The sequence below is a fragment of the Pezoporus wallicus genome, unplaced genomic scaffold (genome assembly GCF_028554395.1).
Source record: "Pezoporus wallicus isolate ANWC-B61680 ecotype Strahan unplaced genomic scaffold, APGP_CSIRO_Pwel_v1 contig_14703, whole genome shotgun sequence".
In the NCBI taxonomy this organism is placed as follows: Eukaryota; Metazoa; Chordata; class Aves; order Psittaciformes; family Psittacidae; genus Pezoporus; species Pezoporus wallicus.
Genome location: NW_026635616.1, coordinates 291,142 through 306,954, shown reverse-complemented (window position 1 = coordinate 306,954; position 15,813 = coordinate 291,142). Strand labels below are relative to the sequence as shown.

The 15,813-nt window shown below is 39.1% G+C and overlaps 1 protein-coding gene across 2 annotated transcripts in view; it reads left to right on the top strand.

Annotated features, from left to right (window-relative positions):
• BABAM2 (BRISC and BRCA1 A complex member 2) overlaps nt 1-13,699 on the top strand; it is a 161,634-nt gene extending 147,935 nt beyond the window's left edge. For both annotated transcript variants that reach the window (XM_057397022.1, XM_057397023.1), the window contains one exon: nt 12,818-13,699. In XM_057397022.1, coding sequence (XP_057253005.1) covers nt 12,818-12,881 — 64 coding nt within the window. In that variant the 3' untranslated portion in view covers nt 12,882-13,699. The remainder of the gene's footprint in view (nt 1-12,817) is intronic.
• Nucleotides 13,700-15,813: the final 2,114 nt, after the last annotated feature.

Sequence of the window (15,813 nt, the reverse complement as noted above, 5' to 3'; positions counted from 1 at the left end):
TGGTTAGGTGGTGATCCAGAAATACTATGATAATCTGCCTGATTTGGCTTCATTAGAGAGCTCCATTATGTATTTATAAAGCTGATAGATCTATATTAGAGCATGGAATTATAGTTAGGAGCTGATGCAAAAAAAACGTCTTCCCTTGCTTGAGAGAAAACAGTAGACAGAAATACGTGGTTTTGGAAGGAGCTGAAGTTTAACAGCCCAGATAAATACTGATGCTTGATCAACTGCAAAATAAACAGCCCAGTAAAAATAGTAGGGGGGCTTCATGGTCTTGTCTTTAGGGTAATATTCGTAATTGCTCTGTTAAATACAAAGAATGATCATAACTAGGTCAAACTCAACACTCATTTAACCCTCTGTCATGGCTCTGTTAATAGGTAGTAGCCAGTAGTGGAAGAGAGCGGCAGAGCATGTAGTCATATTTTCATGGCGTGTTCTACCATCTTCAAGGAAGTGTATATCCAGAATTGGTGCAGTTTCTATTGGTTTCTATTCAATAGCTCTACCTAGCTTTCCTCCTGATTGATTGCTTTTTGAACCCACATCATAACATCACAAAGTTCTGTGGCAAGGGATTGCACAGAAAATGTGTGATGTGAAGAACAAGCTTTGTTGGCTTTTTGCATTCCTGCCTCCTGCTAGCTCCAGTTGTTACCCTCTAGCTCTTGTATGAAAAGGCAGCAAATTAATCCACTGGTCCCCTTCATAACCTTTGTGATTTTATGAAGCTCTTCACATCTCTTCTATCACCTTTCCTCCTGCTCTGCTCAGGCCTGCTGCAGAACCATTTTTATTTATGAATGCCCTTGTCCCACTTCTTTATCCCTTTACTATTTCTACCATATTCTTTCTGAGACTGGGAACTGCATGTTACTCATGATACAGTCACTGTGCATTTATATGGTGGATATATCATATGGACAGTTTAACAGATACTGTCAGGTTTGTTCTTTATTCCAGTTCTAATAACATCCGGTTTGGTTTTCCACATATGGCTGAAGGTTACACCAACATTTTAGCACAAAGATCTCCTTACTATCTGTTTTTCAGAGCCTGCATTTTTTGTGTATGTAAAATTAAGTCTTTTTCCTCACATATCTCCCTTTCATGTTTGTCAATATTGACTTTTCACCTGGTATCTTATCTCCCAGTCTCCCTGTGCAGTTCAGAACCATCTGCAGTTCCTCATAATTGTGCCTCAATTTTCCTTCTGTTACTGAATTGTTAGCATTAGCAAACCTTGCCATCTTCTTGTGCTCATTTTTGCAGGTCATGTAGTAATATGTTGAACAGCACAGGTCAAAACACCCATTTCTGTGCAGTTCTCAGGTGACTTCACCCTAACAGTACTCATCACGCATTCCTATCTTTTTTTTCCTTATCTTGACCTGCTATTTGTCCACTTATGGGTCTTTTCTCTTGCTGTGGTAATTCAGTTTTTTAAAAGCCTTTGAAAAAGCTTCCCAAATGCCTGTAGGAAAGTTGAGCACTGTGTGTCACTTGAATCTTTCTTGTCCACATGGTTTTGGTATGTTAAGAAAATAAGACATTTATGAAGCAGAAGTTTGATTCCTATCCAATATATCATATTTACTTGAGTCCACTAATGCTGGGCTTTTTATACATGTATGCTTTCTTACAGCAGGCTCTACCAATTTGGAAGGTACAGACATGAGATTTACTGGTCCACGGTTCTCTCTATCCTCCCAGAACTTTTTTAACTTGACATCACACTTCTCTGGTACCAAGCTGTTCTGAGCAGGAGGTTACAAGCTATAGAAGAATTTAACTTTCTCACACTTGAGTTTCTCTAGAACTCAGGTGTGAATGTACTATGGGCCTGCTGATTTGCTTGTGTGTGTTTTGTTGGTTTGTTCGTTAACTTTTTGGCTGACATTTCGGTGTGAATCAGATCTTTTGGTACATCCCTTATAAAGCAGGGCTCCGGTACAGAAGCTTCAAGTGCCTCCACAGTGAACTTGGATACAAAAATCCTCTCAGTTATTCCTTGTGACTTTATTTCTTCTGAGCATTCTTTGTACTTTTTGACTGGCTTTTGTACAGTTTGACAAGTTATTTGGAGGGCCACAGCTAGTTTGTTCCTCACTCATTTTTGATCTGCGTTTTCTCTGCTTTTACCTGTAAGTGTCAAGGTTTGTTTCTGCCTTTTTTCTGCATTTGGAGAGGTCTGACTTTTTAAGAATTTCCTCTTATTTCTGATAGCAAACATATATGTTTTAAAGAGTAAAGAGAAATAACGTCTTTAATATGTTTGATGTAATTACAGGTATGTGGCATCTCATCCCTTTCCTTCTGACTGGTTTTTCCTAATGAATATCCAAGGAGGTTTCTTTTATGTTTTGGTATGTTGCCTTCGGCCCCTGTTGATAAGCAATCTGGCAAAGAAAAGCGGATGGCATGATGAAATCAGTGCTTTCACCTGCAAGCAAACTTTGTTTTCAGGGATGCTGGTTGTCAGACTCGTTATGGGTGCATCTGTAACCCTTCATTTCTGCCTCTAAAGTACAATTAGGGGATTCAGTAATCTCTTAAAGATCATTCAAATTCCATTATTACTTCTGTGATCTCCTCTCTTCTTGAATCTCTACACTTGTCTTTCTTTGCAAGCTTCACTGCTGAATGTGGTTTTGCCCAGTCTTTTCTTCTTTTCTCTACTTCTTACATGGTCCCTGCTTTTCCCCCCTCCTTATTTCATCACATTCTTCACCCGGCCTTTTATGCTCAAAAGAGATTTGTAATTGCATCTTGGCATTGACTCTCTCCTTCAAATCTACTAAATAATTTGCTAGATAATTGCTCTCCAACAATAGAGTTCAGCATGTATTTATGTAGCCTAGATAGAAGGAAATAGTGTCTTGAATAAACAGTATCTCTTTAAAAAGTTAACCTTTACCTGGAGTGGAAAAATATGGCTATGGCACTTCAGCAAATAGGAAAAATAGAGCAGGCTTGTCACACTGTAGCTCATAGGATTGGAAATTTCCTATGAATTAGCACTGTATTTTAAAAGGCTATATGAAGATTGACTTTTTCCGTGATGGTCTTGGAATTTCGTTCTCATGATCCACTGGTAACGAAGTGGAGTGACCGTGCTGTGATAGAGATATTCCAGTGCCCCCTTCACAGACACCCGGTACCCCAGCACTGAGTAATCCCCTGCGGGGAAAATGGATGTTAAGAAAGCAGAAGCAAAATTTGCTATGATCTAAAACCGCAGGCCTTCATCTGACTAAAGCAAGTCTATTTATGTACATTGTGGAGAAGGTAAAGGAAGTGAAGGGTTTATCTCTTGAACTGGCAAGAAGAAGGCATTGATAAAACTGTTTCAAAAAGAGAGGTTCGTTTAGCTATGTGTGCCTTGGGACGCATAGAGCCACTGTGTCTGTGCAGTGCACCTTTGTCAATTCCCAAATATCTGCATTGGAAACCTGTGAGAGAATAAATCCCAGAATCTTGATTTCCAGATGATTCAGAAAGGTCGCTTGCATAATTGCTGGCCTTGGTCTCTACGCACTGGTTATGTCCAGTGGCTGCAATTTTTGCCTGTAATGTCACGTAAGGCCTATGCACTTGGGAGCTCTTATATTCTTGGAATCAAAGTTGACCCTGCTTATGCTGCTACTTTAAAATAAGCATTAATTGCCAGCCTACATAATGACCTACAGTCCTGGCTCCACAGCAGTTCCCTAAGAACTCCCTTCCTTTACATTTTGCCTTTAGTCAGGTTGTTATATTTATGGTGTTTCATGATTTGAACAGACTGTTCAGATTCATTTTGCTTTATGCTAAGTTGGGCAGCAAAATCATCTTAATTTTTACAGCAGAGCTGTGTTGACTTCTTGACTTCATTTATAAAATCAATCGATATCATATTTCATTGGAACAGACACAAAAATGTATAACCAAATGAAAATTTAAGTTTTATTTCTGTGCGCTTCATTTGAGTAAAGCCACCTGTTACTTCTGCAATCAGCAAACCGATGAAAAACATGTCTAAATATAACCATTTCTTGTACCTTTTTGCATGACATGAATCAGAAATGGTAATAAATCCAACAGCTTCTGGAGGAAGGAGGTATTGTTAGTAAAATACAGAATACAGCTTTTGGACATGAGTGGATTTTAATGTTTTAACTTCAGATGTGTACTTAGTTTCAGTAGTTCTACCACTGTTTCCTGTTATGGTTTTGGTAGCACATTTTGTTTTGCTTGTACCGCTGGAGACAATTTTCTGTCATGTAATACAATGAACTGAGCTGAAGGCAATAATATTTCTTACAAACTTGTGTTTTAATGGCTGCCCACTGCAGACCTCCAGCTCACTTGATGCTTGATTACTGTCTGTCCATCAGCCTGGCTGCACGGTCAGTGCCTTGGGTAGACTGGCAGGTAGAAGTGAGCATAGGAAGTTTACTAAGCTCCTTGCAGGTAAATCACAGCAAAAGGAATTAGAGAGAGAGAAATATTAGAAGAGGAAGAGAGATTGTGATGAATTTGTTTGGCGCCTGGAATAAAAAATTGCTAGCAGCATAATGGCATCGTGCACTGCTTTGTACATTTGTGTGTGTAGCCAGTTACAGTAGCAGTAATTTAAGAACTATTGTCTTGCTGTTGTATAAACACTTCAGATGTTTGCTTGGCATTGCCAGTTTTGGAGATGTATAAAATGAAGAACTGTGTAGACATTGTGTTTCACATAAAAGCAAAATATTTGCTATAGATAAAGCTGCCTAGTAAGGAAATTATAAACCACATCCCAGAGAACATACCATCAAGAAGCTTAGTTTAGAAACATGAGTCCATGCCAAGTATCATTATGTATATTTGAAGCGATAAAGAAATCCTGGAAGGTACCTTTATCATTCTGCTGCTGTGCTTGGATAAGTTTTAGTGATGTTTGGATTCAAACGGTGGTTTAGAAGTGCTGCTGCCTCCTGAATGCCTAGCGCATGCCATAATAGTTCTGATCTTCATTCACTCTCCTGAGCCTTTGCCACTTGGCACCCAGTCATGTTGTGGGCCTGCCTGATTCCAGCTATGCAACCAAAAGTTAGAGTGCTGAGAACTATTTGTCACTTCAGTCATCATAATATCTTAGATCTGGAGAGGATTAGAATTTGATTTAGCAGTCATTTTCTCCTAATAGAGGTGTCATAAAATAACTAGTGTAGAATTAATCTCCTGTTACCCTGTATTTATTCCAAAGCAGGAGACTGGGTTATTCTGCTCTGCCCTGAGTGCTCACGTATCTTTAGACTGTTGAGGAATGCTGTAGAAGTGCCTGTGGATAAATAGACAACATAGTTTGCCCAGTGGAAATATGTTTTTAATGCATTATATATAGTAAAAATAGCAAAGAGGTTTAAATGCCTTGCGTCTGAATTTACAAGGGAAAAACTATGCCTTGGACGTTGGACTGAGGCCCGTCAAAAGAATGGGCTTCCAGTAGATTTCCACACTTTTGTATTCAGCCCTTGTTAAATGCAAGGCGTGGAGATGCAGGAGGAAGGTATAACCACCTGTTAAGGACCTAATGAGCACTCTTATGGAATATGACCTAAATACGTACCTGCTATTGGAATTAATGTAATAATTTTTTAATCTAAGATCCTTTGGTTAATTAGTACTAATCATGTTGAATTAAATAGCTCCTGACAAATGGAATTTAGAAAGAAAACAATTACATAAAAAAGAAAGGTTGGTATCTGTGATTATGTTCTGTTATAAACAATCAGCAGATCCTAGAGTTTGGAGAGGTGGTAAATATCTTCTACACAGGAGGTGAATTATTCATGGTTCCATGAAGCAAACTCTTCCATGAAGCTGGCTCTGCCTGTGTAGTCACGAGAGGACAAACTCTCTTGTCTGGCACCCAAAAAGGATTGTTGTAGGTGTACAGTATTTTCAAAACAAATTTTCATTGAGTCAAAACAAGTTGCAACAGGAACATAGAAGTACAAAGGCACGGTACGTATGTGTATGTATGCTCCACGCAGAAAAGCTTTGTGCTTCAAAAAGTGATTAATTGGGTGGCGTTGATAAAGCCCTTTTATAATTCTATTATGGCTGCGCTGTTGAAATAATTTATATAACAAGATTTTATTGCACAATGTCAGCATAATAATACTAGTCTGGGAGGAATAGGTCAAAGACCTCAAGAAGCCTCAGGCTGTCCTTTACTCTGACCTACGCCCTTCTTAGTTCATGTTTTCACCTAATTTAATTGGAAGAGGGGAGAACGTTGCTATTCTAGCCAATTTATTAAGATCAGTCATCTCAGACTGGATTTTTTTCTGTCAGGATTCTGTGGATTGAAGAAACATGAAGACACCTTGCAGCAGTTCCTTTAGGGTGCAAAAGGAAAGAAATATGGGGTACAAATGATGCAAATCATAGAATGCTTTGTGTTCATCAAGTTCCAACCCCCCTGCCATGGGCAGAGCCACCTTCCATTAGGCCACATTGCTCAAAGCCGTGTCCAGCCTGGCCTTGAACACTACCAGGGATAGGGCAGTCACAGTTTCTCTGGACAATCTGTTCCAGTGTCTCACCATTCTCATAGTGAAATCCTAGAGCTGCAACTCCTCTAAGAGAAATGGACAGTAGTTGGGGTAAATGCCCCAACAGTGACTCTCAGCTGCGCCTAATGCAGCTGAAAAAGGTGTGATTCAATTCTCACCTCAGTCCTGGTAAATAATAGCCTTTCCAGGATAGTCAAACTCAGTGGTGGACAATGTAAACAACAGAGGACTGCAGAGGAGGAGGGTGTCCTAGCTATAGACCATGCTCCAGAAGACTTGGAAAGGTTATGCAGAACTCCTCAGAGATCCTGGCAACTACAGGAGAGCTTGCCCAAGACAGATGTATTAGCTTAAAAAGGCTAAGGAAAAGAACACCACGTTTTCCTGTATGCCTTGTCTACAGTAGGAGAAAAGGGATGTATTTATCAAATATATTAGCTACAATGATTTTGAATACAATAAGGTTCTATAATTAGAGCCTAGTATTTTCAGAATTAAACCATACTTCTGGTAGCTGCTAAAATATTTTCCAAGAATGAATTAGAATATTGAAATAATGGGTAGTATTTAAGAATAATGCTTGTTCTCAAAGCTAATAGTAGGAAAAAATCCAAGTAAAATAACCTGAGTTTGCCTTCTGATGAGAAGAAACACAGTATGTGCACCTGATATGGTGACAGAAAGTAATGACAGCCCTAGTGTCTTTATGCAAAGATGATTTTGGATCAAGGGCTTTCATTTGCCAGTAAGGAATATGCAGGGACAGAATACGCTGTGCTGTAGACATGTTGCTATACAGCTAAGTCTGTACTTGATGTGGACCATCAGGATTACTTCATCCCCTTCCTTAAATCATCTTGTGATGGAAAAGGCACTTGAAACTCCCACATCTTGAGTTGAAACACATAAAACATGAGTACAAATAAGGCTAGCATGGATGGATTTGAGATCAGCCTGCTGAAAAACTTGGCACTATTGAACCAAGGATTTTAAGGGGAATCTATTTTGTGAATGACTTAGGAAGATGATTCATCACCCCTTGATGAATGTCCTTGTCCCAGACAGAAAAAGCAGAAATCTCACTGGTATGGCATTTTGTGTGCTTTTTTCCTTGCGGAGTTTGAATGTTCTGCTCCGAGTTTCCAACGTGACAATTTTAAGAGAACTAGGAACACCTAGACAACCCTTCTAACTTTATGACACAATGAGCAGTAACTACAAATCCACAGTACACTTGGTTGTAGCACCAGTCAAGCAAAAACAATGGCAGAAAACTGTTACCACAAATACGTGTGAAGTGGTGTTTGATGGGAGATCACAGCTACGTAACTTAAAACCTTTGCAGGTTTTCAGCGTAGGAATCTGCAGCAGAAGTTGTTATCAAACGGTCAATGCAGATTTTTCTACCAATGACATTTTAAAAACCCAGCACTAATTTATACTGGAAAAAAAAAACAACCAAACAAACAAACAATTAGAATGAAATTTCACAAAAGTGTGTGGATTCTGAGTCAAGTATGGTTTACGCACTGCAAACCCACACCCTAGGGTTTAAACATGTATGGGCTTCTGGAGACCTTGGACCACAGTGTTTTATATCACTAGAAAACACGTAAACAACGAGTAATCCAATTCTGCCTTCTTTTAGATATTTACCATTTGCAATAGCAAGACGTTCTTTCCACTGGATAATAAGATGAAGGAGAGATAAGTGCTTTACTCTCAGCAGATGTCCTTGAATGTAGCACCTGAAATTCAGTGCACGATATCAAGTATATATAGTAGTTAACTACAGCAAAATGTGTTGTTTTCTGGAGTGCTGAAGTAAAATTTCCATAGAAACCCCTTAACTTGCTACCTTGAACTTGGAAAATGACCATTTGAGGGAACAAACAAATAGGCAAAAAACAATAGATTCTTACAGTAAGGCACTCAAGGAAGAGTTTAGACGTGTGTCTGTATGAGTATGAAGATTGGCACCCACTCTAAGCTGAAAAGAAAGCAACTCTTTAAACACTCTTTAAGATCTGAACCATTGCAAGAGGGATGCAGAGCCATTGTGCTCAACACTCCTATAAAAGGGTATCTGTGGACTTTGTACAAACCAGCTTTTCTGTATTTGAAGGAGCATTTTACATGGTTCTTCTGAGCTTGGTGTAAGGTCATTGTGGCACAGACCCACCATGAACCTGGTAGAGTAAAGCAGGAGAAAGAAGGAACTCCGTGTTTCCCAGAAAGGCAAAAAAGCATTGATTAAAACCTGATTTGTGCCCTATGACACAGGCTAGAAAAACCATAGGTCAAGTTAGCTTTCTGCGTCTTCAGTATAATCCAAATTACTGATTTTAGTAGCAGTTCTCTAGAGCTGAAAAGTGTACCTAGTGGATGTAGCAATAACAATTTCAAAGCATCTCAGAGATACTTGACAGGATCATGTGGCAAGCTGCCTGAAAAAAAATAGGGGTTTATGTGAATTCTTGTGGTGTAGCACACATCAAAGTGACTGAGGGTGTGTAAATCTGTGTGAGTAGTTTATGTGATAGGGTCTGAGAAGTTAATCTTTCTCCAAAGTTCATGTTTACGTTTGCTTTTTCTCCGAGCCTGTATGTGCAGGATGCTGAAGTGTGAGTGTTTCTATTAATCAATATCCTTTCTAAAAAGGATAGTGTTCCATGTGAAAAAGGTTCTTGCCATCTCTTATGTAATTTGTTGTGACATAATATATCCATGTCACGGTCCTATCTGTGTGGAAATGTGTACACTTTGACCTCAGTGCCAGTTGTTTGATAGGTGACACTTACTCAAACCAGTAACTGGTGCTTGTTCTTTTCCTCCTTACCGGTAATCTCTGCAGAGGAGAAAAAAATGTCAGAATTTCCATTTCACAGGAAATCTGAGTATTTTAACTATGGTTTTGTCCCAAATTTCAGATGAAAAGTTCTGAAAGAAATTTTGCTTGAATACATGGCAAAAAAAATGCTATTAATGTGACACTGTAATGCATCTGCTAGCAGTAGCGCAGTGCCTCCTGGGACAAGAAATTCTAGTGATTCATACTGTCATTCTTTCTTCACAGACTGGGTCCTTTGAAGAGACTACATTACCTCTTATGTTTATACTTATATTTCAGTCTCTTGTGATGCACCAGGGCCTTTTTGTGTGTGACTAGATACATTATCTCCGAAATGCTGGACCACACATAAGGAGGTTAATATCAAACTGATTGTTTCGACTTAGTTCTACAAACCAGAACATCTCGGATGAAGCCAAACTGAAGTAGCTCATTCTCATCTTTCTTTTCCTAAAGAGGAACCACTTTTCAGTAGTGGTTCCACAGAAATGCACATAAATTGGTAAAAATGCAATCTTCCTTTGGCTTTCATGTGATTTTAATAAACTAATAATTCCAGCAAGTTCTAATAGTGCATAATGTCTTTGCTGCCTGTTCTACTCTTTAATATGTACTCAAAAAAGTCTTGTTACTTTTCTGCACTAACACTTGCCATTCCCTCCCTGTCTGCAGTGTCCACTAATATTGAAGCAGTTTAACCTCCCTTCTCTTACTTCCCCATCATTCCTCTTCAGTCTGTTAAATGTGCTGTAGCTGATAGAGTCCTATCAAGTGTATTGTGCTTTTGGATCTTTTGGCAGATTCCTTTTTGGTTTGGGGTGTGGAGAGTTAATTCATTTTTTGTGTGAGCCTGTGTGTGATGAACCATGATTACCCAAATGTGTTTTCCAAAATGTCTTTAATCCCAGATACCTCGGGTGTGTGGGAGAGGGGCAGAAATGGAGTTATATATCCTGGGTAAACATGTGGTATTACATCTGCTTCAGTCTGGACAAGACCGCAAATGATAAGGACAAACCTAAGCCTGTACTTTAAAGTAGGAAAGAAAAAAGTAGACATTTACAAATTATAAAGGCCTAATGGAATTTTTGTAGTGCATGGAGCATGGCCAAGAGGTCCATCTGAACTACCAGGGAAATAACGTCCTCTTCAAAATAGTACATCTGATAGAACATAGGGAGGTGTTGGATTTAGATTTGCAGCAAAGGATACAAGCTCTACTGTAGGAATCAGTGAAAAGAAAGGATGCAAATGTAGATAAAGATAGTGTGGGAGGGTGTATGTGGTATCAGAAGCATTCGTTCTGGAATTTGCCTAAGTCAATGCAATATAATTCAGTAAGTTTGGTTTAATACAAAGCGCAGAAATGCTGCAAAGGAGGTGTTTCAGAAAAGAAATAAATGTAGAAAAATACTTCTGCTTACATCCCATTTAATGATTGAGAATTTTTACAGTTTAGGAAGAGGGAAGTCTTAAGTAACATTTATCAAGTCGGTAAGAAAGCATGTGCATGGAAGAGAGTCTGCAGAGACACTATCAAAGGGGAAGGAAGAAGCTACTTAAAATAAGCAAGCAGAGGAAATGTAGTTAAATGTTAAGACAGATAATGCAAGTAGAAATAAAAGGATGATAGATCCTGGCATTGACAGTGTGCAAATGACATGCCTTGAGCTAGCAAAATTACATAGGGCCGACCAGGGGCTGCAGTTCCAAAGGTGTGCTCTAAAAACACAAATGCAGTAACATCATTCAAGTGTAAAGACCAGATGACAGGCATGGCATACCTTCTTAGCTGGTTTATGCATGCATTTGTGCCAGGCTGAACAATCACTTTTGTGGGCATGATTATGAGGGCTGCTTTCTGAACTTTGGTTCAATAAATCAAAGTGTAATCTGTAAACACACAGCACAAATCTGTGTGTGCTATAAAATGCGTGTGCTGGTTGCCCTTCTCCTTTTCTGCACTCAGCTCCTCAGTGCAGAAATGCTTTTACTTTCCACTGCTCTTTTAACCTTTGGATGGCACCTTGTGTGTGTTTACAGCTTCTGTACAAAAGCTGACTGCAGCTCTGTGTTAATTAATTTGCCAGGCACAACTTCACAAACAGAGGGGAGCATTCTCTTTTGTGATCTCACAGCGTTTTTAATTGTGAGGTATGGTTGGTGTTCAGTGATTGCCAAGCTTCTACCCAAATTATGAAACACGTATCATGGTTGCGAAGAGGAGCAGCCTGTGTTTGCTTCAGGAGGTATACCAGCAGAGCAATCAGGAACGTAATGAACGTAATTGCAGCTATTCCCACTCTAGATTGTTGGGTTTGGTGGGGGGAGAGGTTCTTTTGTTAGGGAGGACAGGAGGCAGTTCTCCTTATATATAAATTTATGAAGGCCAGTAATGTGAACGCAAAACAAAACGTTGGGTTGTTTTTAAGGAGGAGAGAAAGTGAAAATTTGGTGCAGAAAGTAGTAGGCAGAGACCAAAGGCAGAATGATGAAGCAGCTTCTAATATAACTTGCAAATAAAGAGTATCATTGGGACACATAAAATATGTTTAGTACATGGTAGAGTATTTCAGAGCAATAAACTTGAAGGTACAGTTCACACTCTATTTTGGATACTTAGGATCAGCTCATTTTACGGATTTATGAGTCACTTGATTCTTAGTAAAGAAGATAGACTAAGATACAAAATAGACAAAGCACATCCTAATTTAGAGGATAATGTTCTAACTTTCAGTCTAAGAAAAGGAATTACAGTTCACCCAAAGTGTTAGTATTTATTCACTAAGTCTTATGTAAACTACTGCCATCAACAGTGACTCTGCATTGCGTCAAGGTTTCTGTAAGGAGACAGATAAACAGCTTATCTCCTGCACGTATTCTGACTTCACAACTTTCCTGCTCCCTTGACTTGTCTGTCTTTGGGCCTTTGGTACCCTATGTGAAGCTTTCCTCAACATGGGAGGGAAAAAAAAACCCAACTTTTTATCCCAGAACATCAATTGCATTAGAAAGTCCCAGTTATAAAACACTGCAGATCGTGGCATAGCCACACTTGTGTTTCTCATTTTTACAGCCATTCAGAGGTTTATTTTCCAGTGCATAATACAGTTTATCTCTGGAGCTTTGCATTGGGTAGAATATGGGCAATGTCAAGTTGCTGATGTTGACCATTTGGTTGGTGGGGAGGACACTGGGGAAAGAAGTACTGCTGGGTCTAGAAAGCTGAAGTGTGTGTAGGGATCTACTGTGTAGTAAACACTTGTAAGAAAAACACGACTCATTTATGAGATCTAATACTGCACTGAGCATGGTCACATTATGCTTCTCTGTTAAAACCCTATCTGCGTACACACACACATTAAGTTCTAAGTTTACCCTTTCCTAACCATGCATTTTCTGGTTTTTTTACTAGGGCATATTTCAAAACGTTTGTCCCTCAGTTCCAGGAGGCAGCATTTGCTAACGGGAAGCTTTAGGCAGCCTTGGGCACAGAGATGATGCTGGACGGATCCTTCAGTCTGTGCGCGCAGCCCACAAGAAGAGCGCCTGGAAACGGGTTGGACTGTCTTGATGGGTGCTTTCTTGCCTCTGAAATTGTTTTGGTTGCTTCAGGTTTTGTCAGGTTTCTGAAACAAAAGACCTCACTAACATGCTTAAAACTGCGTATTTGATGTTTGGCCTGGCCCTTTGCCTCTGCCACCACCATTCCTATATATATCTACTGGATTAAATTGAAAAGGGTGTGTTTTGATGTGATAACATAGTCTTGTGCCAACAATGTCCTATATGTTATGCCTTGTTTCGTTGTCTTCAGATGGTGTAAATTGGATAGGTTTCCCCCCACAGAATTACAGTGTAGTTTGTATATTTAGTTGCCATTTCCAGTTTATCCTAAGAAAATACAAAACTGCCGTACGTACCAGGAATGCCTAATGGACTGTACAGTGCCATGTTCTGCCTGGGAGGTTTGTGTCTCGCTGTGGTTAACTCTCACAGGTATGGATATGAGTTGCACTCTTCGATTCTCAGTGCCTTTCAAGTTGGTCTGATATTAATATGGCAAGGTATTGGAGGTTTTGGGGTTTTTTTTTAATATTTCAGTTGAAAGCTCATGTTATATGAAATGTTGTGCTTTTATGCTTTGTTTTTATTTCCAGCTGTACAATTTCAGTGGGTTTTTTTTAATGAACTCCCCTTGCCGTTATGAAAAAGTTCTACTTCTTTAGTACCAGTATGCAAAGAACTAGTTATATAAATCACTGTAACAAAATAAAGCTCTTTCATAGACCTGTAATTTTTCCAAGTAAGATAAATACTGCTGAGAAGGAAACTTTCAACAAAGGAATGAATGATGTCTTGGAGAATAACAGATGAAATACTGTAGAGCTGCAAGTATTTAGCTTAATGCTTAAGTTCAACATGTCTTCTCAGAAATAATTTTAAGTGTATATAACTGGAAACATTACCTCTCCTAGTTCTGAAATGCCAAATACAAAATCCCACCTATTCATCCTTTCTTTCATGCTTGTGTCAGGCACACCAGTTGGGGCTAAAACTGTCACGATGTCACTTCCCAAATTAATTTGTAAATAGACCAGGGTACTTTCCAGTATGGAATAAAATTAACAGTGCATGGAAAAAACACTGTTACTTCTGCTAAAATAGAAGGAACTAAATGAACAGTATGCAGATGATACAGTGGCACTGGAAAACATTTAATTTGAAATTATCCACTGTAGCACTACTGTCTGCTTATGTGATGAAATCTCATCAAATTACTTGATTGGCAGTATTCTCCTACCCTTTCTAAAACTTATTATTTTCCATTAAAATTAGTCCTTTCCAGGCTAACATCCACCTAGGAAATGCAGATGGGGTTTGAGCAGCGAAGCTTAACAATTAAGAATCATGTAAATAATTTGCCTCTAGAAGCTACAGGTATTTTTAGCTAGTTTATAGGCAAAAGTTTCTGTTTAATACTAAATTTCCTGGCTGGAAATCAAGCTGCAAACAAAATCAGAAGCCTGGGGGTTATAAACAGCTCCGAAGGTCTAAGCCTCAATTTCCTCTATTGGAGGCATTGCATTAGGCTTTTGCATGCAAACCAAGATTTAGAATCATAGTATCATAGAATAATTAGGGTTGGAAAGGACCTTAAGATCATCCAGTTCCAACCCCCCTGCCATGGCCAGGGGCACCTCACACCAAACCATGTCACCCAAGGCTCTGTCCAGCCTGGCCTTGAACACCACCAGGGATGGAGCCTTCACAGCTTCCCTGGGCAACCCATTCCAGTGCCTCACCAGACTTAAAACACACGTGGAGTGTTATGGTTTTATGTGAATAGCAACACCATAAGTGCACAACCTTAAATGACTGAAGACACGTTTTGTTCTGTATACCAGGATGATCCCACTTCTGCATTTCTTCAGGTAAAAGTCAAAGCCACACACATGTTCAAGAATAAGCAGACTCTTGTGAACAGGGTGGGAGGAGGATGGCTAATGTAAAACATTTGTTTTCATAGTGTTCAAAACCTGATAAAAACCACCTCTAGCCATTTTCAAAAGGTGGAAAACAAACCTTCAAGTTGCATCTGTAGATTCCTGGAATCATACGTTTTATATCCTCTTGTTTCGTTCAATGCTGTAGCGGTTGTTCCATGAGCACAGTGTTCTTCAATGTTCTACCGTGATTCAAAGACTAGCAAATGTTACAAATGACAAAGTATTTCAAAAAGAGGTCCACTCTTCACAGTTAATGAATTTTCAACCAAAAATTCATCCTCCACCTTAGTCCTAGTACATTTGGACAAAAGACTGCTTTACTATTAAAGGACTAAGAGTTTTAGAAACCATGAAAGAAAATGCTTGGAGGACATAAAATGCCTAAACCAGCAGTTCCTTATGTTGAATTCAGTAGTTTCACCAACTTTTCACTGATATATATGGAAATGAACCAATGGTTTCAGTCTGAATTTTTCGTCATGTTGCAACAGGTAGTATTTTGGAGGGGAAGAGGGTAGAAATGGAACTGTTTGTGTTTAAGATGAAATCTGTGAGCTTATCAGTTTTTAGATTAGCAGAAAAGATACTGTCCTTACACTCAATGAACATTTTCTTTATTTCAAAGCCACCGTACACTCTGACCTGCAAAGTATTTTATGGAGCCCCTTCCTGATGGTTCTCAGAGGAATGTAGGGGGGTGTTAGCACTACAAATGGGTGCTGGAAGGAAGGACATAGAAATGGGAGAAATCATCTCTCCAGAAGGAAGAATACCATATAATATTACATCGGAAAAGAGAGTTAGTTTAATTTCATATCAAATCAAGCATTTGTTGAAGGCATTTTAATTACCCACAAAAGTTCTAATCTAGTAAATTGGAGTTATTTCTATTATCTCCTTT